The sequence below is a fragment of the Ictidomys tridecemlineatus genome, chromosome 8 (assembly GCF_052094955.1).
Source record: "Ictidomys tridecemlineatus isolate mIctTri1 chromosome 8, mIctTri1.hap1, whole genome shotgun sequence".
NCBI lineage: Eukaryota > Metazoa > Chordata > Mammalia > Rodentia > Sciuridae > Ictidomys > Ictidomys tridecemlineatus.
The window spans coordinates 96,568,083-96,595,692 of record NC_135484.1 but is presented as its reverse complement, the minus strand read 5'-3'; the positions used below and the strand labels follow the sequence as shown (position 1 = coordinate 96,595,692).

The 27,610-nt window shown below is 34.2% G+C and overlaps 1 protein-coding gene across 1 annotated transcript in view; it reads right to left on the bottom strand.

The window, feature by feature from the left end:
• Positions 1-27,610, bottom strand: part of Col21a1 (collagen type XXI alpha 1 chain) — a 169,050-nt gene that overhangs the window by 96,687 nt on the left and 44,753 nt on the right. The window contains exons 2-4 of the mRNA XM_078019855.1: positions 14,958-15,026; positions 13,443-13,566; positions 10,067-10,618 (exon numbers count right to left, since the gene is read on the bottom strand). Coding sequence (XP_077875981.1) covers positions 10,067-10,618; positions 13,443-13,530 — 640 coding nt within the window. The 5' untranslated portion in view covers positions 13,531-13,566; positions 14,958-15,026. The remainder of the gene's footprint in view (positions 1-10,066; positions 10,619-13,442; positions 13,567-14,957; positions 15,027-27,610) is intronic.

The following is a 27,610-nucleotide window of genomic DNA, read 5'->3' as shown; positions in this document are numbered from 1 at the left end:
TACCATAAAACATTGGGCTTAAAAACTGAAAAGCTCTTACCAATGAGCAACATACTATAAACAAGCAATAAAGGGAGTAATTTGCATAGAGTTCTGATAACAAATAACAGAGAAATGCCCATCTAGTCCAGTCTTCTTGCTTCACAGAATAAAAAAAATGAGGCTTACTCAAAGTTAAAAGTTGTATGGCTAATTAGAGTAAGAACTACACCTGTCTTCTGTTCTCTGGCCCTAATACACAAGGGAATATCATATACTCTTTGAAAAAATACATAAATTTCCTGTATCATCCAAACATGGGGCAGCAGAAAGCAAAACAGTGAGCACACAAAAGCAGTTTCCTACAGCCTGATCTTTCACCACTTTCATCTGCACATGGCCGAGTTCAACACATGCCATCAACATATGGGCCCTGAAACTCAACAATTCCAACCACTGATAGTCAGAAACCCTTGAAGAGACAGAAGGAAGGGAACTTTCAGGGAATAAGGGAATAAGAGAAAATTACAGTTTTTTTCTCATTCCTCAGTCTGTTCTATCAAACCCATGCCTGGTTGACTTGAAGAAGAAACAGAAAAGTTACATAAGCAAGATGGTATAGTATCAAGTTCCACCTCATATTAATCAAAATAAGCACCAGTTTAACAATGATTTACAGATCAAAATACCTTTAGAGGAATTGCAGAATCCAGTTAGGATGTTGCAGAAACCTGGGTGAGCACAAAACGAGGAACAGCCAGCTGAGATAGGTAAGGAGATATTTCACTTTGTTCATGTCAGACTATCCTCTAAGTGGATATGAAATAGATCCGGGAATGCACATCTTCTTCCTTGAAGAAGAGTGAAATGAGCCTCTGATGCTTGTACTTTTCAGAGGACTCCCTGAGGAACTGGTTTTTGATCTTGTCTTATTTGGAGTGCTGACAGACCTAGAATAGTTTAGGTGCCTGGGGGACACTAAGAACAAAGAAAATAGGGTGTATCTTGCAGTGGACAGCACAATTAAGTGTAATTAGAAAAAGGTTCACAGTATGAGGCATCACTCAAAAAAAAAGGAAAAGGGGTAGAGCATGCAACCTGTGTTCTGACTTTTTGAAGGGCTACCTGAAGGACTAATATCTATCTTGCCTAAGGGCACTGCTGGGAGCAAACAAAATTTGGATGATTAGTGAAGGCTGAGAACAAAGATGAACTGAATAGCTGTGACTACAGAACCAGAGAACGTGCAGTGCCATAGATGTACACTAAAGGGAAGGAGTTTTTGAAAACAGTAGATCTCTCTAATTGAGAAGTTGTGTGTACAGCCTGGTGCAATGGGATATGACCATAATACCAGCTACTAAGAGGTTGAGATGGGAGTAACATTTGAGTTCAGGAATTTGAGACTAGCCTGGGCAACATGATTAGATCCAGTCTCAAAAAAACATACAGAAACAGAGAGACAGACAGTCAGAAAGGGAAAATAGAAATAGACTTACAGAAGTTGAATCCCATTTAAAAAAGAAAAGGTTTTTGAGGTCCTTCAGAATGTCTAGCCAGCTGATTGATAAGGATCCTCTCCTGTACAAAGGCAACCTATAAAGACTGGTCATGTGACTGTTTCTAGCAAATGTTTGGATCCTAAAACAAAGCTAAAATACACACACACACACACACACACACACACACACACAGAGAGAGAGAGAGAGAGAGAGAGAGAGAAGCATGGCACAAAGGAAAAGGGTAAATCTCCATATACTAATCCTAAAAATATGAAAGTATGTAAATAACTTGAAAAAGAACTCAAAATGACCATAATAAAGATGTTATATCATTTGAAAAAATAACACATAAACAAAATGAGAATATAAACTAAGAAAATGGAAATACAAAGAGAAACCAAGCAGATATGTAGAAGCTGAGAAATATAACTGAACTGAAAAGTTTACTACAGGGTTTCAATAGCCAACTTATTGAAGAAGAAAGAAAAAGAAGCCATAAACTCAAGGGCAGTTTATTTGAAATTATCCAGCCAAAGATATATAAATAAGAAAGAATAAGAAAAGGTAAAAAATCAGTTTAAATTAAGGGACTTACAGAATTCCTCTAAGCAAATCAATACAGCATTATAGGAATCTCAGATAGAAAAGAAAATGAGAAAGAACCAGCAAGTTTTGCTGATTCAATAACAGCTGAAATTTTTCTAATTCTGGGTAAGAAAATGGATATCCAGAAGAACTCCAGCTAAGGAAACACAGAAAGATCCACACTAAGACACCCTAAGATTAAATTATCATTAGTCAAAGACAGAGAAATTATAAAGCAGCAGGACAATAGTGATTTGTCATATAAAGGAAAACTTCTATAAGACTATCTCCAAATTCCTAAGAAGAAATCTTGAAGGGCAGATGAGTATGGGAGGATATATTCCAAGTATAGATAGACAAAAACCCACCAACCAAAAATACTATATCCAGCAAAATTGTTCTTCAAAATTAAAAGAGAAGAAAAACAAATTTTCCCAGGTAAACAAAAGTTGAGAGAGTATATCACCACTACACCTGCCTTACAAGAAAAATAAATGCAGTTCTTCACATTGAACACCACAAAAGCATAAGAAAACAAAACTTGCTACCAAAGATAAATGTATAGATAAATACATATTAATGCAATAGTTAAAATGTGGTACATAAGTCACTTTCAGTTATAGTCTATAAATATACTATAAAGGATATAGTATGAAAATAATAGCTATTATGAATTATTTTAAATGTAAAGGGATGAACACCTCAGTCAAAATAGAGAGATTCAATGGGAAAGAAAGAAAGAAAGAAAGAAAGAAAGAAAGAAAGAAAGAAAGAAAGAAAGAGAGAGAGAGAAAGAAATTAATTCAACAATATCCTGTCTTCAAGAAATTCATTTTAGATTTAAGGATAACATGTAGTGAGGAAATGGAAAAACTATCCCACGTGAATGGTAAACAAAGAGGACAGAGGAGCCACATTTATGAGAAAGAAATATATATATATTTAGTTTAAAAAAAGATATAATAATGTTATTAATTCATCAGAATGAAACAATAATTATAAACATATAAATACCCAACATCACATCACCTGAATTTATGAAGCAAATGTTGACAAATTGAAGGGAGAGGTAGACAGCAACATAATATTACTGTGAGATTTCAACATTCCACTTTCAATGATTAGAACATCCTAGCAAAAACTCAATCAGGAAACAAAGCACTGAAACAATAGTATAGACAAATGGAAATAACAAATATTTACAGAACTGTCTACTCAACAGCAGCAGAACACATACTGTTCTCAAATACATATGAAACATTCTCCATTGGGTCACATGATAGATCTCAAAACAAGTCTTAAATTTAATAAGAATGAATGCGTACCAGTACATTTTCCAACCACAATGGAATGAAACTATAAATTAATAGCAGGAGGAAAACTGGAAAATTCAATATATGTGGAAATTAAACAACACATTCTTGAACAACCATTGGGCCAAAGAAGAATCAAAGGGGAAATTAGAAAATATCTGGAGACAAATGAAAACAAAACACAACATATTAAAACTTATGGGATGTAGCAAAATAGTACCAAGGTCAAGTTTGTAATAATAAATACCTACCAAAAAAATAAAGATCTCAAATAAGCGACATAACTTTATAAATCTCAAAGATCTAGAAAAAGAGGAATAAACTAAGCCCAAAGTTAAAAGAAAAAAAACTAAACTAGAACAGAAATAAATGAAACAGAGAAGAGAAAAACAATACAAAAGTCAATAAACTAAAGGTTATTTTATTTAAATAAATCAATGAAATTGGCAAATCCTTTACCTAGATTAACAAAGTAAAAAAAAAGACAAAAATCAGAAATGAAAGTGATACATTACAACTGATGTAACAAAAATAAAAGAGATTATAAAGACCACTATGAAGAAATATGTGTAAACAAATTGGATATTCTAGAAATAAATAAATTCCTAGAAAAATAAAACATGCGAAACTGAATTAAGAAAAAATAAAACATTCGAAGAGATCTATGCCTTATAATGAGGTGGAATCAGTAATCAAAACCTCCCAACAAACAAAAAAGCCTAGGACTTGATGCCTTTGCTGATGAATACTTTCAAACATTTAAAGAAGAATTAATTCTAATCCTTTCAAATTCTTTCACTTAATATGAGACTTGCTTTATCCTTTTACCAAAGGGGGGGAAAACACCAAAAGAAAACTATAGGCTAATATCACTAAATAAAGATAAAAACATCTTCGACAACTGAATTACTTCAGCAGACCCTACCAGGATGGGAGAGGCCAAGGCATGGGGCACACAACTGTAATGTCAGCTACTCAGGTAGATTAAAGTGAGAGAATCCCAAGTTCAAGGCAGATACAGTAAAATCACTTGACAAAATTCAACATCCTTTAGTGATAAAGAATGTCAACAAATTAGGTATTTAGGGAATGTACCTCAGCATATTGAAGCCCATATGTGAAAATTCCATAGCCAACCTTATATTCAATAGGGAAACATTGAAAGATTTTTCTCTAAGATCTGGCACAAAACAAGGATGTCCACTCTTACCACTTCTATTCAAAATAATATTAGTGAAAGCAGTTAGGCACAAGAAATTTTTTTTAAATCCAACTAAAAAAAGGAAGAAGTAAAATTATCTCTGTTTGTAGCTGACATAATCTTGCATATAGAAAACCCTAAAAAACGGATCTACCATATGATCCAGCTATCACACTTCTGAGAGTGTAAGTATGTGGCAGGGTGGGACGGTGTGTGCATCCAAAGGAAATTATATCAGTGTATCAAAGAAACACCTGTATGCTCAGGTTTATTGCTGCATTATTCACAATAGCTATAATATGAAAAAGGAACCTAAATGCCCAACAATGGATGAATGGATACAGAAAATGTGGTGTGTGTATATATATGCATGTGTGTGCTCACAAACACACATACCACAATGGGATATTATGTATCCATAAAAACCAATGATAATCTATCAGTGCAGCAAAATGTATGGAACTAAAAGACACTAGATTAAGTGAAATAAATCAGATACGGTAAGACAAATATTGATTGTTCTCTCTTTTATGTGAATATTTTTAAAAGATTTAATGATAGATTTGAATGCATAATATAGTGGTTATTAGAGATTGTAAAGGATGGAGAGAAGGAAGAATAGAGAAATGGTGATAAATAGGTAGCAAATCACAATTAGATAGAATAAGTTCGAGTGTTCTAGACTACAGTAGAAGGCCTATAGCTCACAATAGCTAGAATAGAAAAGCTCAAAGGTTCTTAAGGCAAAACAACATATGGAGATGGAATCTTAATTATCCTTACTTGATCAGTACACATTGTTTAGATGTATTGAAATTTCACATTGTACCCTGTAAATAAGTACAGTTGTTACATATTAATTAACAATGTTTAAAAATATTTGAGACAAAAATGTTAACTACCCTGATTTGATTACACACTGTACACACATATCAAATTATCACTGTATCCCATATTCGTATAATTAAAATAACATTAAAAACAGAAAATCCTAAAGATACTACCGCTACCTCTCCTGGCAAAGGTGTAAGATACAAGCTCAACATTAAAAAAAAATGGTTTTTATACACTATCATCAAATCATTCAAAGAAGAAATTAAGAAAACAATTCAATTAACAACAGCATCAAAAATTAAAATACTTAAAAATGAATTTAACCAAAGAAGATTAAGACCTATACATTGAAAACTATAAAACATTACTGAAGGGTACAAATAACATGGTACAATCCAATGTTCATGGACTAAAGACTTAACATTGTTAAAATGCAATCATTATTAAAATGATAATGGAATTTTTTTTACACAGATTAGAAAAGCCCTAAAATCCATGTGGAATCACAAAGGAACATGAATAGCCAAAATATATTGAAAAATCTTTTTGGTTTCATATTATCAAATAAGGCTATAGTAATCAAAACAGTATGGAATTGAAATGATGACAGATATAAAGACCAGTGAAACAGATGAGTGGGCCCAGAAACACACACGTGTATATAATGATCTTTGACATGGGTGCCAAGACTACACAATGAGGAAGGAAGGAATCATCTCCTCAACCACTGCTCCTGGGGAAACTAGATATCCCCACATAAAAGCATAAAACTGGACCACTTTCTTACACCAACCCACAAAAATCAACTCAGAATGGATTTATCATAAGACCTAAAATTATAAAACTCTTGGAAGAAAACAAAGGGAAATAGCTTTATAACCCTGGTTGTTATGGTTTAGATATGAGGTATCCCCTAAAACCTCATGGTGAGACAACACTAGAACATTCAGAGGTGAAATGAATGGGTTATGAGAGCCTTAACCTAATCAGTGCATTAATCCATTGATGAGGTTAACTGGTGGTAACTGTAGTCAGGTAGGGTATAGTTAGAGGAGATGGTTCACTGGGGGGGCTCGCCTTTGGGGCATATATTTTGTTCTTGATGAGGGAGCTCTCTCTCTCTCTGCTAACTGATGTGATGTCTTGAGGCACCTTCCTCTGCCACATCCTTCCATCATGATATACTGCCTCACCTCAAGCCCAAGGAACGGAGTCAGCCTTCTATGGACTGAGATCTCTGAAACCACGAGCCCCAAATAAACTTTCCCCCCTCTAAAATTGTTCTTCTCAGATCCTTTGGTCAGAACAACAAAAAGCTGACTGAAGCACTGGTTTTAAAAATGACTTCTTGCATTAACACCAAAAGCATAGGCACCAAAGAAACGATAGACAAAACGGGATGACATCAATTGAAAAGGTCTGTGCAGCAAAGGAAACAATGAAAAGGGTGGAAAGAAAACATGCAAAATGGAAAAAATGACTTGCCAACTAGATATCTCATGTTTGGTTAATATCCAAAATAAATAAGGAAGTTCTACAACTTGATATTTTCTAAAAACCCTATTAAAAATGGGTGAAAGATTTGAATGGATGGTTTTGCAAACATGACCTTCACGAGACTAACAGGTAAATGAAAAGATGTTCAACATCCCTAGCCCTCAGGAAATCAAAACTACCGTGAGGTATCACCTCACACATGTTAGGATGGCCATTTCCAAAATAATTAGCAGAAAATAACAAGTGTTGACAAGGATATTGAGGCATTGAACCTCTTGCACACTGTTAGCTGTATGGAAGAGAGTATGATGACTCCTAAAAATATAAAATGGAACTACCAACATGATACAACCATCCTACATTTGGAATTTATCTAAAAGAAATTAACAGAATTATCAAAAGATATCTGTGTACCCAGTTTCACTGCTGCATGATTCACAATAGCCAAGAGGTGAAAACAACCTAAATGACCAAGGATGGAGGAACAGATAAAAAATAAACAAAACAAATCATGGTGTACAAATACAGTGAAAGAGTATTTGGTCATAAAAAGAAAGCCTATCATATGAGACTATGTGGATGAACCTGAAAGATATTATGCTAAGTAAAATAAGCTAGTCACAGGACAAAGACTGCATGATGCTACCTGTGAGAATGAATCTAAAGTAAGCAAACTTACAGAAGCAAAATGAAAAGTGGTGGTTGTCCATGGTTTGAGGAAATGGAAAAATTGTTCAAGCGATATCAAGTTTCAGCCAGGGAAGATGAAAAATTCCTAAATCTGTTCTTATGACACTGTACAAGGTTCACAGTTCTATATACTTAAAACTTATTAGTAAGGTATATCTCATGTTATATGTTTTTTCTGAGAAAGGGAAGGAAGAGGAGACAGGAGAAGTAACATAGTGGCAGTACTAGTAGTAGTAATAAGACAACTTTTAGGCATAAACAATTGCCCATTTAAAAAATGGTGGCCCTGATACAAGGAAAATACTGGAGGCAATTCCTCCAGGGAAACAGTGGGTCCTTGAAGATGAAATGAACTGTGAGGCAAAAAAAAAAAAAAAAAACAGGCAAATAATACTTTGTTCATTCTGAAGCAACCATAAAGTATAAAGTGAACAGTACTAGGAAATAGTAACCTTCAATACTGAGTACAGCTGGACTCTTTGCCATGGAAATATGAATTGGTCAAAGGATTCAAATACAAATTGCATGACTTGAGATTCTCAAAGACAAGAATGCCTTAATTTAGAGCATTAACCATAACCTAATTGGTACAAAAAGTCAAGTGCCAGAAAACCCATATATTCCATAAGCATAACTTCAAAAACTACAATTTGTAAGATGACTATTGTACAGCACATACATGAAACTGAATAGACACAGACATTACTTATATTCTTTCTTTGAGTGTGGATGAAGTAATATTGGGCAAGATTTCAAATTCTTTTTTTTTTTTTGTAGATTGTACATTTGAAGACCTTTTTACCCCATTTTAAGCAGAGCAACAGCAACCCTTTAATGTGTAATTAGATTTTGTTGAAAAGAACATATTTACCAAAATACATATCTACAGAAAAAGCCTCTGAGTACTGAACAGATGTATTTTATCAGTTAAATTTATATTTTAGGATTAAAAACAGATAAGTTTATCTATGAAAAGTCTATTTTAATAATGAAATATGCCTGGCTTCAAAATAAGAGTATTCTAACTAATCTGACAAGCTATTAAAGATATCAACCCAAAGATGATAAGAATCAACCCAGGGGCTGGGGTTGTAGCTCAGTTGTGGAGTGTTCATCTAGCATGTGTGAGGCACTGGGTTCCATTCTCAGCACCCTATAAAAATATAAATAAACAAAGTAAAAGTATTGTGTCTATCTACAACTGAAAAAATAAATTCTTTAAAAAAATAAAAAAGAATCAGCCCAGTATTACTGCAGCTCATTAACACAGTGATGACCACATATGCCCCTTTCTTCAAAGTGTGATTAGAGAAGATGCTTGATTTTCTATACTTTGCTAATTATTGTAAATAAAAAATTTTAATTGTTTTTCTCCACTATTTCCACTAAACAAATATGAAGAAAATAGAATAGCTATGGCATAATTTGTTTCCTACCACAAACATAGCAATTTTTTCCATCAAATGTGAACCAATACTTTTGGAGTCTATGGAAAATAAGAAAAATTTTTCTTTTCACATTAGTGTTACTTCTGAAGTACATGGAATATTCAATGCCTATAGAAACTCAAAAGATATTATTCTCGCCAAATAATCCAAACATAGACATATCTGTGCCCTGACAGGATTAATGTTTACCAAAAACTGAAGCTTTCTCATACCATGCAGTTATCATAACATGAAGTTAGATTTTGTGGAATGATATAGAATCACTGTTAAGTACTTTATTTCCAAATGTCCCATGAAGAAAGAATTTAAGCCTTTCTTAAGTGCAATGTTTAACATTTCCCCTGATATTTTCAAATGTCAGTAATTTGACCCTTTTTACCTGAAGAAATGAGAAATTCCCATTCAGAATTATGTACAAGAAACTCACTGTTATTATTTATGTTGACAATATTTACAAATAAGCTAAGTTTATAAAACTGGAAAATTACTAAATAAGCTTCAGTAGAAGATGTTCTGTTATCATGTTAAAAGATTAAGAAAATTATTAGACAACAAAGTAATAGCATAAAAATAGAGTATGAAATTATATATACAATAGTGTCCTGTTTTAGGTAGACAAACTCTAAGACACATTGAGGAACAAAAGGAAATAGACTGGAATGAAAAATGTAGGAAAACTCTTTAGCAGTAATTTTATATAAAGCGGTTGATTTAATTCTTATTTTTAATTTTGTTTATTTTATCCCATCCCCATAGTAGATGTGCTATAATTGAAAGGAAAAATAAATGTAAAAAAAAAACATCAGGCTTCTATATTTAGATTTTATCAAAATGTAACTGTTTATAAAAGCAATATTTATCCAGAATATAAAACAGAAATCTGTGCTCACCTCATCTCTAACATAAATAAATAACATGTCATTACCTAAAGCTACACCAGTGTTAATGAGCAAAATTATATATCAAGATGTAAGAAACTGCAATTATGAAATGTTGCCAAATTACAGTAGGGCTTACCTTCACAAAGCTTTTGCTTCATTATTTCCCTTATTTTGGATATGGCGATATAGTCCTCCACATAGAACACATATGTTGAGGAAGGCTTGTTGGCAATGGCTCTGAGTTCTGCATCTTCTGTTTCTGATCCAACGCCGATGGCAAACAGTGTTATTTTATTGTCTCTTGCTGCTTCTGCCGCATCCTTGACTTCGTCTTGGGATTTGCCATCCGTAAGCACCACTGCTATCTTGGTCAGAAATCGTGAGGATTTGGCAAAAAGGTAATCCAGTGCAAACTGGATGGCCTTTCCAGTCCTCGTGTTTCCTCCTAAGTAGTGGATAGACTCCATGGCTGCTATCAAATTCTCTCCTGAAGCATAACTTCCCAAGGGAATCTCCAGCACAGGGTAGTCGCTATACTGAACCACTCCAACCTGAATAAACTTGGGTCCTATGTCAAAGTTTTTTGTGATATTAACAAGCCACTTTTTCACTATTTCAAAGTTTTCTGGGCCCACACTGTAAGAGCCATCTAAGATGAAAACTAAGTCTGTTGGAGCCGTACGGCAACCTAAGGAAAAAGGGAAACCATCAGAATGCATTTGTTATATAAAAAACAAAAAGTGTCCTTAGATACATGAGGTTTTGGCTAACATCTTTGCTTGTCTTAAGTAATGAGTTAAACATGTTAAGGTTAATGCTAAACTTGAACATTTGTAAAATATAAACCAAGGAATAGGAGAAAAATAAAAACAAATTTTCTGCCAACTTTGACTCAACTAGCTAATATAATTTCATACTATTCTTGTTGGTAAAAGTTAAATGGAACAAAATCACCAAAGCAGTCAACACTTGAACTACATCTAAAATTGGTGTCCAAATGTTAGATCTCTCATCTTCAGCCAATAATGTGGCAAAACATCAGCTTAAATGAATCTATATTCAAGGGTATGAAACCATTTCTTTCTCTGTATACATTTTTATTTTGAGATAACCAGGAAAAATATAAAATCTTAAAGTTCTATTAGGGGAAAAAAAGGTTTTTGGTGCAAGTTACAGCTAGACAAATTATAAGCAGTTGTGGAAAGAAAAAATCTTAACTCTATAGTATACAACAGTAAGCCTCTAACCCTATTTTGTTCTTTCAGTACCTGATGATTGCAGGCACCTGACTTATGCTAAAGGCACATAAAATCTATCAAAAAGCTCATAGTCTAGTACGACAGAAAGCTGGCTGGTTTAAGAAAGAAGAAAGAATTAAGAGATCACTGAAGAGGGGACCGCAAACTAATTGTAGAGATCAGGAAAGGTTTTATGGGAAAGCTGATAGGCAATATGAGATATGAGTGTTTTAACTAGGTGAAGAAGAGGATATTCTAATCAAAAGGAACAGCAAGTACAAAGGCCCAGAGATGACACAGAAACAAACTAAAAGACAAACTGGTTGGTTTAAGTAAACCTAAAAGTTGGGAATGGCCAGACTGCATGGATAGGAACAGCCAATTTGCTTTATCCTTTTATAATTTCTGCACTCAATGAAGCAAAAATAGCTATCATTTTATGTCCCATGATATATGGTTTTAAATTCATTTTTGTTTATATTTGCCACATTTGCATTTAGCATGGGGGAAATCACATCTCCCTGGAGATAATGAGTTGAAAAGGATGAAATGAGAAGTCAGAGTACTATGATAGTAAATTTAAGTCTTTTGATTTTACTCATATTAATAGTTTCCATTAAGTAGAGATCAGATTCCCAATTTAAAGTTAAAATAAAGATGATTTATTTTCTGCAAATACTTGCAAATAAGCTACCATAATTGTAAAGTAGGTACTAAAGAAAAATTAATTTGTGAAAATAAGTATTCTTAGTATTTCCCTGTCTCCTTAGTAATAAGTTAAACTCTATATTTCCTATTCTGTTGACTTATCTTCCCTCCCTTCCCTTCCTTTATCTATATCTACTTGCATACTTGGGATGTTGACAAGGCTCACAGGAAGAAGCTCCAACTTTGCAATTATCTTAACTCACTCATAGAAGTCAAAAATAGACTACTGTGAGGTGAATTATATGCAACAGCCAAGAAGTTACAAAAAGTTGTCATTATGTGGATTTGTCACAAAAATTCAACAGTGATTATGACATTATTTTTAACCTGTATTCTGCAGGTGGTGGTGCCCTCAGAAGGGTGTAACAGACCCAACTCCACCAACTTCTGCCAAAGTTCAGGGCAGGGACCACAGGAATGGAATTTTGCCTAGAGGCAAATTTGAAAGCCCAAGAGAATGCCATTCTTCTGTTAGTTTTGGAAGCCTGATTGGCATTCAAAGTTATGCTTCTAGTAGTTTGTTGGGGGTTGGGTGGGAACCAAGAGGATAGGAAAGATGTGTTTTCAGAGTTGTTCAATGTTGACCCTTCTTAAATACCGAGACTCACTGTCTGAACCTGCTAGTGTTTGTGTGCCACCTGACAAAGATCTTACAAGGTTGGTTGTTCTTGGCCCTCCTTACCCCTCTCCTGTTGGAGCCACAGAGTATGTATTTCATAGCTGTAAGGTTAGCCAAAACCATGAATACTAAAGCAAGTTTGGCATTTATAAACCCCAAAGTACAATAAACCTCCCCTTTAGAGAGATGAGTAGTGTCATAGGAAAGGAATGGAATTGAAAATCAAAAGTATAGTTCAAATACCAGTTACTGCTCTAACCAGCTGAAAGGCACTAAGCCACCTAAATTATAAATGTCTCTTTTCACCCTCAAAATGTAGAGACAGATTATCTATCTTGTAGAATACTTGGGGGAATTAAACATTAATTATTATTGTTTTAATAAATTTGAAGTCAAATTGAATCAAGCTGTCAAAACATATGATGTAACTATTATAGAAACTAATTAATATATAGTTGGGTATTTATGAGTTTTTAAATGTGAAAATAACTAAACTCTAAAAAAAAAGTATGTTATCTATACAAAATGGCCTCTGTAGCAGAACCACAATTATTACAATTCTTTGTCTCTAATGCAAGCTTGCTCCCAGGCAATAAGAACATGGTCACCATTAACTGAGATGTCACTGTACTGAGCCATTTACATGCATCATTATCCCATTCAGTCCTGGTGATCTCAGAGGTTGCTGAACATGGACTCCAAACCAGACTGGGTATTCCAAAGCCCAGTGCATTATGAGGATACGGTATTAGCACAGAGTAACTTCCAAACTACCTCTGAGGGAAGCTCTTTCTCTCAGCTACATAGCAATTCATTTATCTTAGGGAATTACAGAATCAAAGACAATAAGAATAAGATCCTTAAAACTACTCCTTGAACTCCCAATATTTGATTTACAGAATCAAAATCTGTTGATAACAAAAAGAGACAATACTAAAAGCTCTTACTTGATCTTATTTCCCCATCTTCAGCTAATACAAAATTCTGAAGAAGTAGAACAAGAACTATCCAAAGAAATGTAATGTGATGAGCCATGTTTGTTTTCAATTTAATATTTTGGTTTTAGGATTCCTGAAAGGACAAAAAAAATTAAATGTATTAGATAAATGAAGATAAACATGCAATTATTGTACATTTAAATTTAAATTAACTTCATGACTTTAGAATTTAGATGGGTCTAAAATAGACAAAATTTAAATATTTTAATGCAGGAAGACAATCAATAGGGGCTGAGGAAGACCATGATAAATCTTTTAATTCATAATCGTCTTGGAAAAGCATAAGCTCTGTCTAAAATTTTGAGCTTTGTTCCAAATTTTTATTAGAAATTCTCCTTTCTATACATCCTGTGAAACATTTTTATGTTCTTTTTAATACCTAAATGGTAGCAAATATTCCTTTAAATATGAATTTGCATTTTTAAAAAATAGTCCAAGGTACCTGGTAAAGATATCTATATGATAAAATGGAGATAAATTAATGTAGAAAATGAGATATTAATTGTAAACATTAAGAAATATTTTATCTGATTCATAAACACTCATTTATTTGACCTTAATATACCTTCTAAACATCAGTTCAAGGATTTCATTTCTGGCTAAAATGTGGAAAATTTTAGGATATCATCATTACAATCATGAGAACACACCAGATAAACCACAGACCCACAATCTTTAACCCAGAAGCAAGAAGAGGATTTAAAGAAACCAAAATGAACTAAAGTTCAGAAGTTACTGGTTTCATTCCTGACAGAGAATCCTCCAGAAGAGAAGGAGTTTGACAAAGCATGAGAGAAATCAGTCAAAATTGGTATGTCAGAGTGGAATTCAGATTCGAATCCTGGGAAGCCCCAGTGACAGAAAGAATAGGTCCTCATGCAGCATGCATTCCCCATGAGCCTAAGCTAAACGCAGAGTAGATGGGAAGTACATGGACTGTTTAGAAGTTAGAATAGCCCACAGAGGCCCTCTCCCATCCTCCCACTGTGCAGATGACCAGAGATTTCCTCAAATACAAAGCAGAGGTCTGCTGAAATCTGTAGTAGGAGCAAAAAGACAGAGAGGAATCCCTCTAAGGCCCTTCAGTCCTGCACTACAGCAAGGAGAGAGAGCTCAAAAAGCAGACAGCCAAGAGGATTAGAAAAACAACTCCAGAAATCCGAAGAGCTAAAAACTACAGACAAGCTGAAAGAAATCCCCTTTGTCCCAAGATTATGAAATTTTGATTTCTTGGGCAAAAAACATTCTGTATTCTCAAACGCAGAGATTATCTAAATATCAGAAGTACCAAATAGGGTTTGTAAAATAGCTATGAAAAGTATGTTAAAGGATCCAGTGAAGAAAATGAACAACATGCAGAGCTATGGGAAATTCAGAAGAGAGATGACAATTATTTTAAAAGGTCCAAGCAGAAATACTTGCAATGAAAAATACATCAGAGAAGAATTCATGCAACAGACTTACCTGCATATACCAGAGTGCAATATCAGTAACTTGAAGACAAGTCAGCATAAATTATCCAAAAATGAAACCCTAAGAAGAAAAAATAATAATAATGATAAAAGGAATAGAGCATCTGAAATTTGTGAGACAATACCAAATGCTTTTTATTTAGCATACAGTAATTAAATTTTCTTCAGAGAGAAAAAGGGTAATAAAAAAAAGTTTGAAAAGATATGGCCAAAAATTGTCTAATCTACCATCTCAAATCCAAAAAGTTCAACAAATCTCAAGCAAGAAACAAAATGAGTCACAACCAGATACATCATAATCAATCAACTGAAAATCAAAACAAAAGAAAATTTCTAAAATTGGTTAGAGGGGAGGAAATTACATTATAATACATAGGGGACAACAACAAGAATTTTAGATTGATATTTCACAGTCAAGAATTGGCAATCAGAAACTATAAAAAATCCTAAATATGTGGATATCTAATATTAAAACATCTGATTATTTGGAGCAAAATATGAAAAAAATAACGAAATAGACCACTGAAAACATAACATAAAGTTTTAACATTCAGGACTCAGCAAATATTAGACCAAGAATACAGTAATGGCACAGAAGATTTGAACATTATCAATTATCTTCACCTCATTGCCATCTGTAGAACGTTCTCTCTAATGATAGCAAAATACACATATTTTTGAAATGCCAATGTGTTAGTCACCATAAAAGACCATATGTTGGGGGGAGGGACATTCCAAAAAAAAATTAAAGTCACACATTTTATGTTCCTTGACCAAATGATGTTAAATTAGAAAATACTGGTGAGGCTATCTGGACCTAGAGTTTATTTTTAGAAAGGTTTTTTGATCAGGTTCATTTTATTCAATAGATAATTGAACCAAATTCAAGAGTTGAATTTTTTAATTAAAACCATTCCAGGAAGAAAACTACAGGTTTAGATAGCTTTGTGAATAATTTCTTTCAAACATTTATTTAAATGGTTAAAATCAAAATCATTGAGTGAAATCAAATAAAAATAGAGGAAGGGTGAACTTTCCCCAACTTTTTTATCATAAGGCCAACTTAACCCTAAATTGAAAACTGGTCAATTAGAAGAAAACTGTAGTCTACTATTCTTCATAATCATAGATGTAAAAATAAGCAAATCAAGTTTAGCAACATATACAATAATGCCCAAGTAAAATTTATCACAGAGATATGATTAAAACTTAAAACTGAACATATATCATTTACTAAAGGATTAAAAAAAATCATAGGTGCATTGTGATTTGTGGGGCAAACATTTAACAAAATTTAACACTTACTCATGACAAAACTTTCAGCAATAAAAAGAAACTTAATGTGATAAATGCCTTCTATGAAAAATCTAAAGAAACAGCATATTAAGAGGTAAAATATTGAGTTATTTGTCCCCAAAATCAGTAAAGATATATTCTCATACCACGTCTATTTTAACAATGTATAGGGAGTCCTGGTTGGGGCCATAGGCAAAAATGAGAAATAAAAGATGTGAAGATTATAAAAGAAAAAAACAACTGATCTTATTTTCAAGCATATGATTATCTACACAGAAAATTCTTTGGACAGGTTGTCCTGGTAGCACACACATATAATCCCACCTACTTGGGTGGGTGAGGCAGAAGGATCACAAGTTCAGGGCCAGCCAAGGCAACCTAGTGAGACCCTGTCTTAAAAATAAAATAAAAGGGGATAGAGATGTAGCTCAGTCATACAGTGCTTGACTGCCATGTGTGAGGCCCTGGGCTCAAGCCCAGTCCTGGAAAAAAAGAAAGAAAAGAAAAATCTTTTGATTCTACCAAAAGACTAGTAGAACTAATGAGTTAATTCGGCAAGGTCATAAGACATGATGAATGGTTTTTTTTGGTTTTTTTTTTTTTCAGTAAAAAGATAAACCAACCACAAAATTGGGAGAAAAATTTAATACTGTTTTTAATAGTATTAAAAGTATCACAGACCTATAAATATGGCTAATTAAAAATGTGAGAGATCTAACTGTTGAAATTTTAATAACTAAATAAATGTAATGATTCATATTCATGTATCCATACAATTTCTATTCTCCTCAAATTATACATTCAATAAAATCCAAAAAAAGAAGTTTAAAATTTATTCTAAAACTTACAGAAAATGCAAATGGTTTTGAAAGAACAGTCTCGATTTAGAAGAACTAAATGGGAGATTTTACATAATCTGATTTTGACTTAGTATAAAACCACAACAATTAAGAAAGTGTGGTATTGGTATAAGAACAGATGTAGAATGGAGCACAACAGTGCTCAGTAATAGACCCACACTTACATGGTCAATCTATTTTGAACAAAGGTGCCAAGGTAATTGAATAGGAAAGTGTTTTCAATAACACTGTGTTGGGTCAACTGAATAAAATGAACCTTGACCCCAGCTTATTCCCTACAGAAAAAATTAGATGGAGTGTAGTTCCAAATACAAAAGCTAAAGCTATAAGGCTTCTCAGAAGAAAACATCTTCCTGACCTTAAAATTAGGCAACTATTTCTTAGGAAACAAATCTTAGCAAATATTTTTAAATGGGTGCATGAGATTTTACCAAAATTAAACATTTCTATTTTTTCCAAAGGCACTATTAAAAAAATGTAAGCCAATATTCAGGTTAAATGCTTATGAAAAAGGATACATATCCAGATTTTATATAAGATACATATAAATACACACATATATACATATATAAATTATACAAAGTTTTTTTTCTTCTAAAAGAAAAACAACCTGATTTTTTTGAATTGGCAAAAGGTCTTTAACAAGCATAGTATAAAAATGATACAGAAATGTCTAATACACATTGAGTGACATCCATCATCATTAATCATTAGGGAAATATATATTAAAAACAGAACAAGATGTCATTTCACACCTACAAAACTGGCTAGAAGAAAAAGATTGACAATATCAAATGTATAAAAGGATTTTTGGAGAAACTGTAACTCATGTTACTGGTGAAAACTGATGTAATTACTTTACAAAATTGTTAGGTACAGTTTCTTACAAACTATGGCCAGAAGTTCTTTCATGCTAAATGTATAACCTAGAAAAATGAAATAGCAAGTATATATACAGAAAAAAAGGTTTAATAATGTTTTACAGTAATTTATCCATAATATTCCCAAACTAAACATAACTCGAATGCTAGAAACAAGTTGTATAACATATTCAGACAATGGAATACTACTCAGCAATAAAAAATGAACTATCAAACAATGTGAATTAGTTTTAAGTATCTTCTATTTCATTAATTAAACCAGACACCAAAGAATACATTCAGTTTGATTCCAGTTAATGAAGTCCCCAAATAGGCAAAACTAACCTATAATATTAGATATCAAGTAATGTTTGCCTTGGCTGGCAGAAAATAACTGGAAAATAGTACAAGTAAACTTGCTGGTGATAGAAATATCTTCTTATGGCATCAATATTCAGGTACATAAAATTGTGGAAGTCCATTAAACTAGATGCTTGATATTTGTATGGTCAACACATATAAATGATACCACAATGAAAAGCAATCTATCCAAAAGAATTACTGTCAAATGAGACTGAGTCCTCTACATAAAGAGCTATAAAGGTCAAAAAATATACATGAGAGACATTTTTGGTAGGCCATAACCAGAATATGCTATTTCATGGCAAAGAATATCAAATATTGTCTAACTTCATCCTCAAAAGTCTCAAAATTTAGTTATGGTTCTTTTATCAAAATTATCCCCAGTGTTTCTATATAATATCAAATTCATTAGAATTCTTGGGCTAATGTTAATTCCTTAATGTTGTTATACTCAGGATCAATAGCAATTGAAATAGAAGACAGAAAATACATTAAAGGTATGTTATTATAATGTTAATCATTGAAACAAATTGGTTTCATAAATGTTTACAGACATTTCATTGTCTATGTGCTTATGTACAGTTCATATAAAGTTCTACTTAACAGATGTGAGCATTGACTTGAATCCTGGTTAACTTGTTAAACACTGATGCCTAGACTGACCTGATAGCTTCAGGTTATTGGGCAAGACTCAAGCATTGTTTAAGAATAAATACTGCTCCCCATAGGCCAACATTCCTCAAAGTTCTAGAAATTCTTGCATAAGACAATGCACAAATGATAACTAAGGAAAACTTCTATGGTTCTATTCCCTTGGTAGAGAAGTCAGCTAGTAGCCTAAAAAAGAATTTCTACAAACAAAAAATGTATTCTTACTCAGAGTGGCTGGGTGACCTTCAGCAACCTCTTTTCTCAAACACTAAAATATCTGAAAATCACCTAGAGATCTTACTTAAATGCACAGTCTGATCAGTGGGTTTGCTTCATCGCTGGGGAGTTTTCCATCATAACAGGGGCTGGGTGACTCTGATCCTGCTGAACTTCTAACCACATCTCAAATAGTTAGGCTGTAAAAGGCACTTCAGTTTTTGTCTTTGGTGGTTTTCTCCCCAAACTAAAAATAATGTTGAGATTTCTACAATGATAGCAACAGAATCCCTAGTTTTAAGAGCCACACCCCACTATTTATCTTTCTGAAACAAATGCAGTGGTGGGGGTAGGGAAGGGGCCACAATTCTGACCTCAGGAGCAAGAACCAAAAATACCTTTAGTCTATGTCAGTAATAATATCAATAAAAAGGAGAAACGACAGAGAATAAATAAAACTATTTTTATTTCTAAATGCAAGAGGAGCCATTATAACAGACACCACTGAAATGTAAAGAATCACAAGAGACCATTATGGAAAACAAGAAGCCAACAAATAGAATAAACTAAAAATGGATCAATTCTTAGAAACATACAACCTAACAAAACCAAATGATGATTAAATAGAAAATTGGGGTACATCAATAATGAGTAATGAGGTTGAATTAGTAATTAAAACCTTTCAACCATAAATAATCCAGGATCAGATGCCTATAACAAACACTTAAAGAAGGACAAACCCCAATTTCTCTCATACTCGAAGACCTGTAGCTCACATTGCCAAGCCAGAGGGGGGAAAAAAAAAAAGCAAAAAGGGCTTGTCACTAAACTGGAGCTAAGTAAACACTGTTGAGTTTTCGATACATAAAAATTGTAAAAATTGTCTTTCATTATGAAAGAAAGAATCATACATACACACAGTGATACCATTTAGCCTTTAAAAGGAAACCCTGTCATTTGCAGCAACATTAATGAACTTGGAGGATAGTATGCTATTTCTGTGTCAGCCAGAGACAGAAAGGAAGATTTGATAGGATCTCACATATACGTATAACTTAAAAAAAAAAAGTCAAACTCATAACAGAGACTAGAATGGTGACTAACTAAAACTCAGAAGTGGGGGAAAGAAGGGGTAGGTAGTTAAAAGGTACAAGTTTTCATCTTACAACTGTAAGATGAATCAATTTTGAAGACCTAAGGTGAAACATGGTAGCCATAGTTAATAATAATTTATTGTATACTGAAAATTTGTTAAGAGAGTAACTCTCAAGTGTCCTCAGCATACAAAAAAATAAAACCTAGGTAAAGTTAAGGATATGATAGCTTGATTGTGATAATCATAATGTGTAAGTATTTCAAAAGAGTGTGCTGTGTGCCATAAATATATACAAGCTTATTTATCAGTTATACCACAAAGAGCTGAAGAAAAATGTTTAGCCTTATACAAGTAAAAATAAAAATAAGGGAGAAAAAAAGAACTGACTTGGCAAAGCCCACAGTGCAGTCAGAAGGCAGTGGCATGTGGAGGGGTGAAGGAAGCGGAAGAGGAAAGAGTCCTGCTGTCAGCTGTCAGGTCTAGTTCAACTCCATTCGGGGACAGGATAGCTCAGCTCATCTACATTCTCAGAAAGAAACAAAAATGAGTCACTTTGTCTAAATTCTGCATTTCAAAAGGCTTTGGATTATGTGTGATTAAATACTGTCTTTTTTTATTGTTGGTCGTTCAAAACATTACATAGTTCTTAATATATCATATTTCCCAGTTTGATTCAAGTGGGTTATGAACTCCCAATTTTACCCCTTATACAGATTGCTGTATCACATCAGTTACCCTTCCATTGATTTACATATTGCCATTATAGTGACTGATGTATTCTGCTGTCTATCCTATTCTCTACTATCCCCCCTCCCCTCCCCTCCGCTCCCCTCTCCTTTTCTCTCTCTATCCCCTCTACTGTAAATCATTTCTTCCACTTGTATTATCTTGTCTTACCCCTCCTTTCCTCTTATATGTAATTTTGTATAACCCTGAGGATCATCTTCCATTTCCATAGGATTTCCCTTCTCACTCCCTTTCCCTCCCACCTCTCATCCCTGTTTAATGTTAATCTTCTTCTCAAGCTCTTCCTCCCTACCCTGTCCTTGGTTACTCCCCTTATATCAAAGGAGTCATTTGGCATTTGTTTTTTAAAGATTGGCTAGCTTCACTTAGCATAATCTGCTCTAATGCCATCCATTTCCCTGCAAATTCTATGATTTTGTCATTTTTTAATGCAGAGTAATACTCCATTGTGTATAAATGCCATATTTTTTATCCATTCATCGATTGAAGGGCATCTAGGTTGGTTCCAGAATCTTGCTATCGTGAATTGTGCTGCTATGAACATCGATGTAGCAGTGTCCCTGTAGCATGCTCTTGTTAGGTCTTTAGGGAATAGACCGAGAAGGGGAATAGCTGGGTCAAATGGTGGTTCCATTCCCAGATTTCCAAGAAATCTCCATACTGCTTTCCACATTGGCTGCACCAATTTGCAGTCCCACCAACAATGTACAAGTGTACCCTTTTCCCCGCATCCTCCCAGCACTTGTTGTTGTTGGATTTCATGATGGCTGCCAATCTTACTGGAGTGAGATGGTATCTTAGAGTGGTTTTGATTTGCATTTCTCTGACTGCTAGCGATGGTGAACATTTTTTCATGTACTTATTGATTGATTGTATGTCCTCCTCTGAGAAGTTTCTGTTCAGGTCCTTGGCCCATTTATTGATTGGGTTATTTATTATCTTATTGTCTAATTTTTTGAGTTCTTTGTATACTCTGGATATTAGGGCTCTATCTGAAGTGTGTGGAGTAAAGATTTGTTCCCAGGATGTAGGCTCCCTGTTTATCTCTCTTATTGTTTCTTTTGCTGAGAAAAAACTTTTTAGTTTGAGTAAGTCCCATTTGTTGATTCTTGTTTTTAACTCTTGCGCTATGGGTGTCCTATTGAGGAATTTGGAGCCCGACCCCACAGTATGTAGATCATAGCCAACTTTTTCTTCTATCAGATTCCGTGTCTCTGATTTAATATCAAGCTCCTTGATCCATTTTGAGTTTAAATACTGTCTTGATAGGAATTTAAAATAACTATGTTGGCAAGAGTCAAGCAGGCTGAGATATAATGGATTCCCTCAAGAATGAGACTACAGATTAGAACATGGGTTCCCCCTTTTTTTTTCCTCCCCAAACTGAAATGGCCCTAAACACATAAAAGGACAAGATGACATTTTTCTGAGAGATCCTGGTAGAGACAACAAATCTGACCCTTGCTAGCTCTTCTCACAGTCGCTTATGGGAAGTGCTATCACAGAGACACAGGCACAGTGCCAAGTTCACAAGATGCCTGGGTCTACTCTGCCTCCAGAGCTTTTCAGAACCTGGTTGTGGTGGTGCTTATTACAGTTGTGTTTTTAACAGTGTAAATTACATAGTTGCTTGCCTCATTTATAATGGATAGGCTGCTAAAGAATATAGAACATATGTACCATCTTAAACATAGAATTTGGTTTTGGAAAATTTAACTTTATTATGCTGCTTATAAAGTTCTTAGTGGGTTCTGAAAAGCGAGAAAATTACTTTTGCCAGAATTTTAAAACGTAGGAATTTAAACTGAGATTACCTGTCAATAGAAAATATACATGAGGATACATACACATCAGGAAATCCAACTATTAGATTTAACACAGCTGTTAATCAACCAAAATTTAAAGAACATCCTTCTTATAGTATTGTAAATGTTTTCATTTGTTGTAATTAGTTATACATGACAGTGGGATGCACTTTGACACATCATACATAAATGGAGTACAACTTCTCATTCTGGCTGTACATGATATAGAATCCCACCTGCCATGTAGTCATACATGCACACAGAGTAATAATATCCAATTCATTTTACTATCTTCCTACCCCCATACCCCATCTCCCTTCCCTTCACTTCCCTCTGCCTAAACCAAAGTAACTCTATTCTTCACTAGTCCCCCTGCCTATTGTGAATTAGCATCCGCATATCAGAGAAAACATTTGGCCTTTAGTTTGGGGGAAATTGGCTTATTTCACTTAGTTTGATATTCTCCAGCTCCAGCCATTTACTGACAAATGCCATCATTTCATTCTTCTTTAAGGCTGAGTTAATATTTCATTGTGTATATATACCACAGTTTCTTTATCCATTCCTCTGTTGAAGGATACCTAGGTTGGTTCCATAGCTTAGCTATTGTGAATTGAGCTGGTATAAACATTGATGTGGCTGTATCCCTGTAGTATGCTGATTTTAACTTCTTTGGGTATAAACTGAGGAGTGAGACAGCTGGGTCAAATGGTGGTTCCATTTCAAGTTTTCTGAGGAATCTCCATACTGCTTTCCATAGTGGTCACACCAATTTGCAGTCCCAGGAGCAGTGTATAAGAATACATGCAACAATAAATGTTGATGAGGATGTGGGGAAAGGGTATACTAGTACTGTACTTTTTTAAAAAATGAGGAAAACCCAGTGATCTGTAATCTTCCTTTCAACTATGGAAAGAAGGATTCATATTCTTTGTCCTCACAGGATTATTGTGATAATGAAAATTTAGTTTAAAATTTCTTTGAAACAACACTAGCTCATTTAATCTTGGGAAATATGGAGAAAAATAGGGTTTACCTGTGTAACAAAACTTTTTGCATGCACTCTAAACAAGAGGCTAGAACTTAAAGTGAGGGTCTCTGAGTCCAGAGCTATTTCTCCTACATTTTCTCAACAATAAACATTTAAGTGACTATTACATGACAGAAACTTCTTTAGCTGCTAGGAATTCAGAGATAAAATACTACTGTGTTAGAGATTAAACACATAATTGAGTGAGATAACTTCAAATAGTACTAAGTGTTATAAAGAAATCAAAACACTAATGTAGAACTAGGGGCAGGGGGAAGGGGAGGGATCCCTTACATATGGAGGTAAAGGTGTGCCTCTTCAAAAAAGGTGACCTTTGAGCTTACACTGGAGTAGCATAAAGAAGCCTTGCTTGAGGGGATCTGAGGTCAAACTCTCTTCCATTGATGGAGTCAGTTCTGCTTGTTCTAGGAACAGGTCAGTGAACCATGAGGGTAAGAACCTGGAGCAGGTTCAGTCATGGAGCACATTTGGTGTAGAATGCCTCCCCTTAATGCAAAATAAGTTCATCAGAGGGCTTTCAGCATGGGGGTATCATGATCTGGTGTTCAAGTTAAGTGTATCATCCCACATTCAAGATCAAAGAGCTCTATAAAGCTTAAAAATTATTTTATTTTCAGGGTAACCAGGAAATAAACAGATGAACTCACTAATTATTGTCCTCTTTTGCTTTTCATCTCTTCCATGTCCTTATCTTAGGTGTTACATTCCACTGTCCATTGTCACAGTCTGGCTGGGCACAATTCAGGAGCCACTTGTCAAAAGAAACAAACTTTATTTTTAGAACCACTCACGCCCAACAAAACAGCTCCTCAGGAAAAACCTTCAGAGCCCAACTGCCACCACCGGCTTCCTACAAGCCTCTCAACCTCCCCCACTCCTCCTGCTCTTGAGGCCGATTGGCTGGGTCGCATGGGTGGAGCCAAAAAAGTCCCCCAATGAGCAGCTCCGTAGTCTGAAAGGGCGGGGAAACAGCCCAATGAGCATCACCGCAGAGGAGCCAATCAGCTAGAAGTTGCTGGGGCCGCTGTGAGCCAATCATCAGCTGGCAGTCTGAAAGGTTGCTGGGGCCCCTTGGGCTGTGGCTCTCAACAGTCCATCACTGTTAATACTTCATTAATGTCAAAATAAATATATATGAAAAACCTTTTCAGAATAGTTGCTACAAACTAAAGCATTCCTTCTCCCCTTTCCATTACTACCTTTTAGTAAATCAGCAAAGCAAGAGAATTAGTATGAGGAGCCACTAGAAATGCAATAAAAGCCTTCAAAATGAGGGACTGTCAGCAAAAAGGACATCTCAAAATTTAGTTGCTATGGTTGGCTTTAAAACCTTCAAATCAGAGTTAAAACTAAAAATAGTCCACTTATGAGACACTTACTCATGCTTATTTACAGGCTTTGTCTTGAAACTAAATCATAAAACAGTTAAAGATGGGGAAACAAATTCTAGTCCCTGCTCTTTGACTCACACACTATCTGGTATTGGAGATTAATGCTCCAATACCAGTGTAGAGTTATATATTCCCATATTAATGTACTGGAAGTATTGATTAAGACAATAAAATTTAGAAGGGTAAAATGCTGACAACCTGGTCAAAGAAAAAATAAGTAACTAATTAACATATGTATGTTTATAGAATTTAGTTTGAGTTATTGTTAAAACAACTGAATGATATTTATAACTTCTGGAATTACATAGGCCAAATCATGTGCAAAAAAATATGTAATTAATCACATCACTTTACATATGTATAACAATTTATGGTTAATTGAAAATTGACATTTGTTATTGAAATTCTCTAAACAAGCACCCAGCATAATAGAAAGGACAGATAAATATAGCTCCCATTTTAAAGATAGGTTAACAGATTCAAGTAAACTATTATTTTATACATTGTCTTAAATGCTAAAAATACAAAGATCTCTCTCTCTTTGTCTCTCTCTCAGTCTCATGCATACAGACACACACACACACACACACACACATACACACACACACACACACTAAAAAATCTGATGGGGAAAGAGAAACCTGAGTTGTTCATATTTCATAAAAATTTGCCATGAGATATATTCCCAAAGAGATCAAGAAACAGACAATTTTTCACATAATGGCTCAGAAACTTTACAATCTAAAAATGAGACTTTAAAAAGATATTTAAATATACATTCTCTGTTTATGTTACTGATCGTTTCCTTTGCTTTGAAGAACATTTTTAGTTTGATGCTATTCCATTTATTGATTCTTGATTTTATTTCTTGTGCTTTAGGAGTCTTGTTGAGGAAGTCAATTCCTGAGCTAATATGATGAAGAGTTGGGCTTACTTTTTCTTCTTGTAGGCAGAGTTTCTCTGGTCTAATGCCAAGGTCCTCAATCCACTTTGAGTTTTGTGCAAGTTGTACAATTTCAACCTACTACATATGGATTTCCAATTTTCCCAGCACCATTTGTTGAAGAGGCTATCTTTTCTCCAATGTATGTTTATAGTACCTTTGTCTGTTTATGAAATAACTGTATTTATGTGGTATGTCTCTGTGGCTTCTATTCTGTTCCATTAGTCTTCAATTCTTTTTGTGCCAAAATCATGCCATTTTTGTCACTATAGCTCTGTAGTATAATTAAAATCTAGTATGGTGATGCTGACTTCATTACTTTTCTTGCTAAGGACTGCTTTGGATATTCTGGGCCTCTTATTTTTCCAAATGAATTTCATGACTGTTTTTCTATTTCTATGAAGAATATCATTGGAACATGATATTGGAACAGAATGGGAGAAAATTTTTACCACATGCATTTCAGATAGAGCATTAATCTCCAAGATATACAAAGAACTCAAAAAACTTAACACCAATAAAAAATAATAATAATAAATGGGCTAAGGAACTGAACAGGCACTTTACAGAAGAAATGTAATAGGTCAACAAATATATAAAAAATGTTCAACATCTCTAGCAATTAGAGAAATGCAAATTAAAACTACACTGAGATTCCATTTCACTCCAGTATGAATGACAATTATCAAGAATACAAGTAACTATAAATGTTGGTGAGAATGTGGGGGAAAAGTTTCATTCATATATTGCTGATAAGACTGCAAATTGGTACAACCACTATGGAAAGCAGTATGGAGATTCCTCAGAAAACTTGGAATGGAATCACCATTTGACCCAGCTATCCCACTCCTCACTTTATACCTAAAGGACTTAAAAACAGCATACCACAGTGACACAACCACATCAATGTTCATATCAACTCAATTCACAATAGCTAAGCTATGAAACCAACCTAGGTGCCCTTCAACAGATGAATGGATAAAGAAAATGTGGTATATGTACACCATGGAAGATTACTCAGCTAAAAAGAAGAATGAAATGATAGCATTTGTCAGTAAATGGATGGAGATGGAGAATATCATGCCAAGTGAAATAAGCCAGTCCCTAAAACTCAAAAGATTGAATGCTCTCTCTGATATGTGGATACAAACCTATAATAAGGGAGGGTAGGGAGGGGAAGTATAGAAGTAAATTGGACTAGACAAAGGGGAATGAAGGGAAGGGGAAGGAAGATAGGAATAGGAAAGACAGAAGAATGAATCTGACATAACTTTTCTTTATTCACATATGAATGAATACATGACCAACATAACTCCACATCCTGTTCAACCATGAGAATGGGATCAAAATTATAATGGGTTGCACA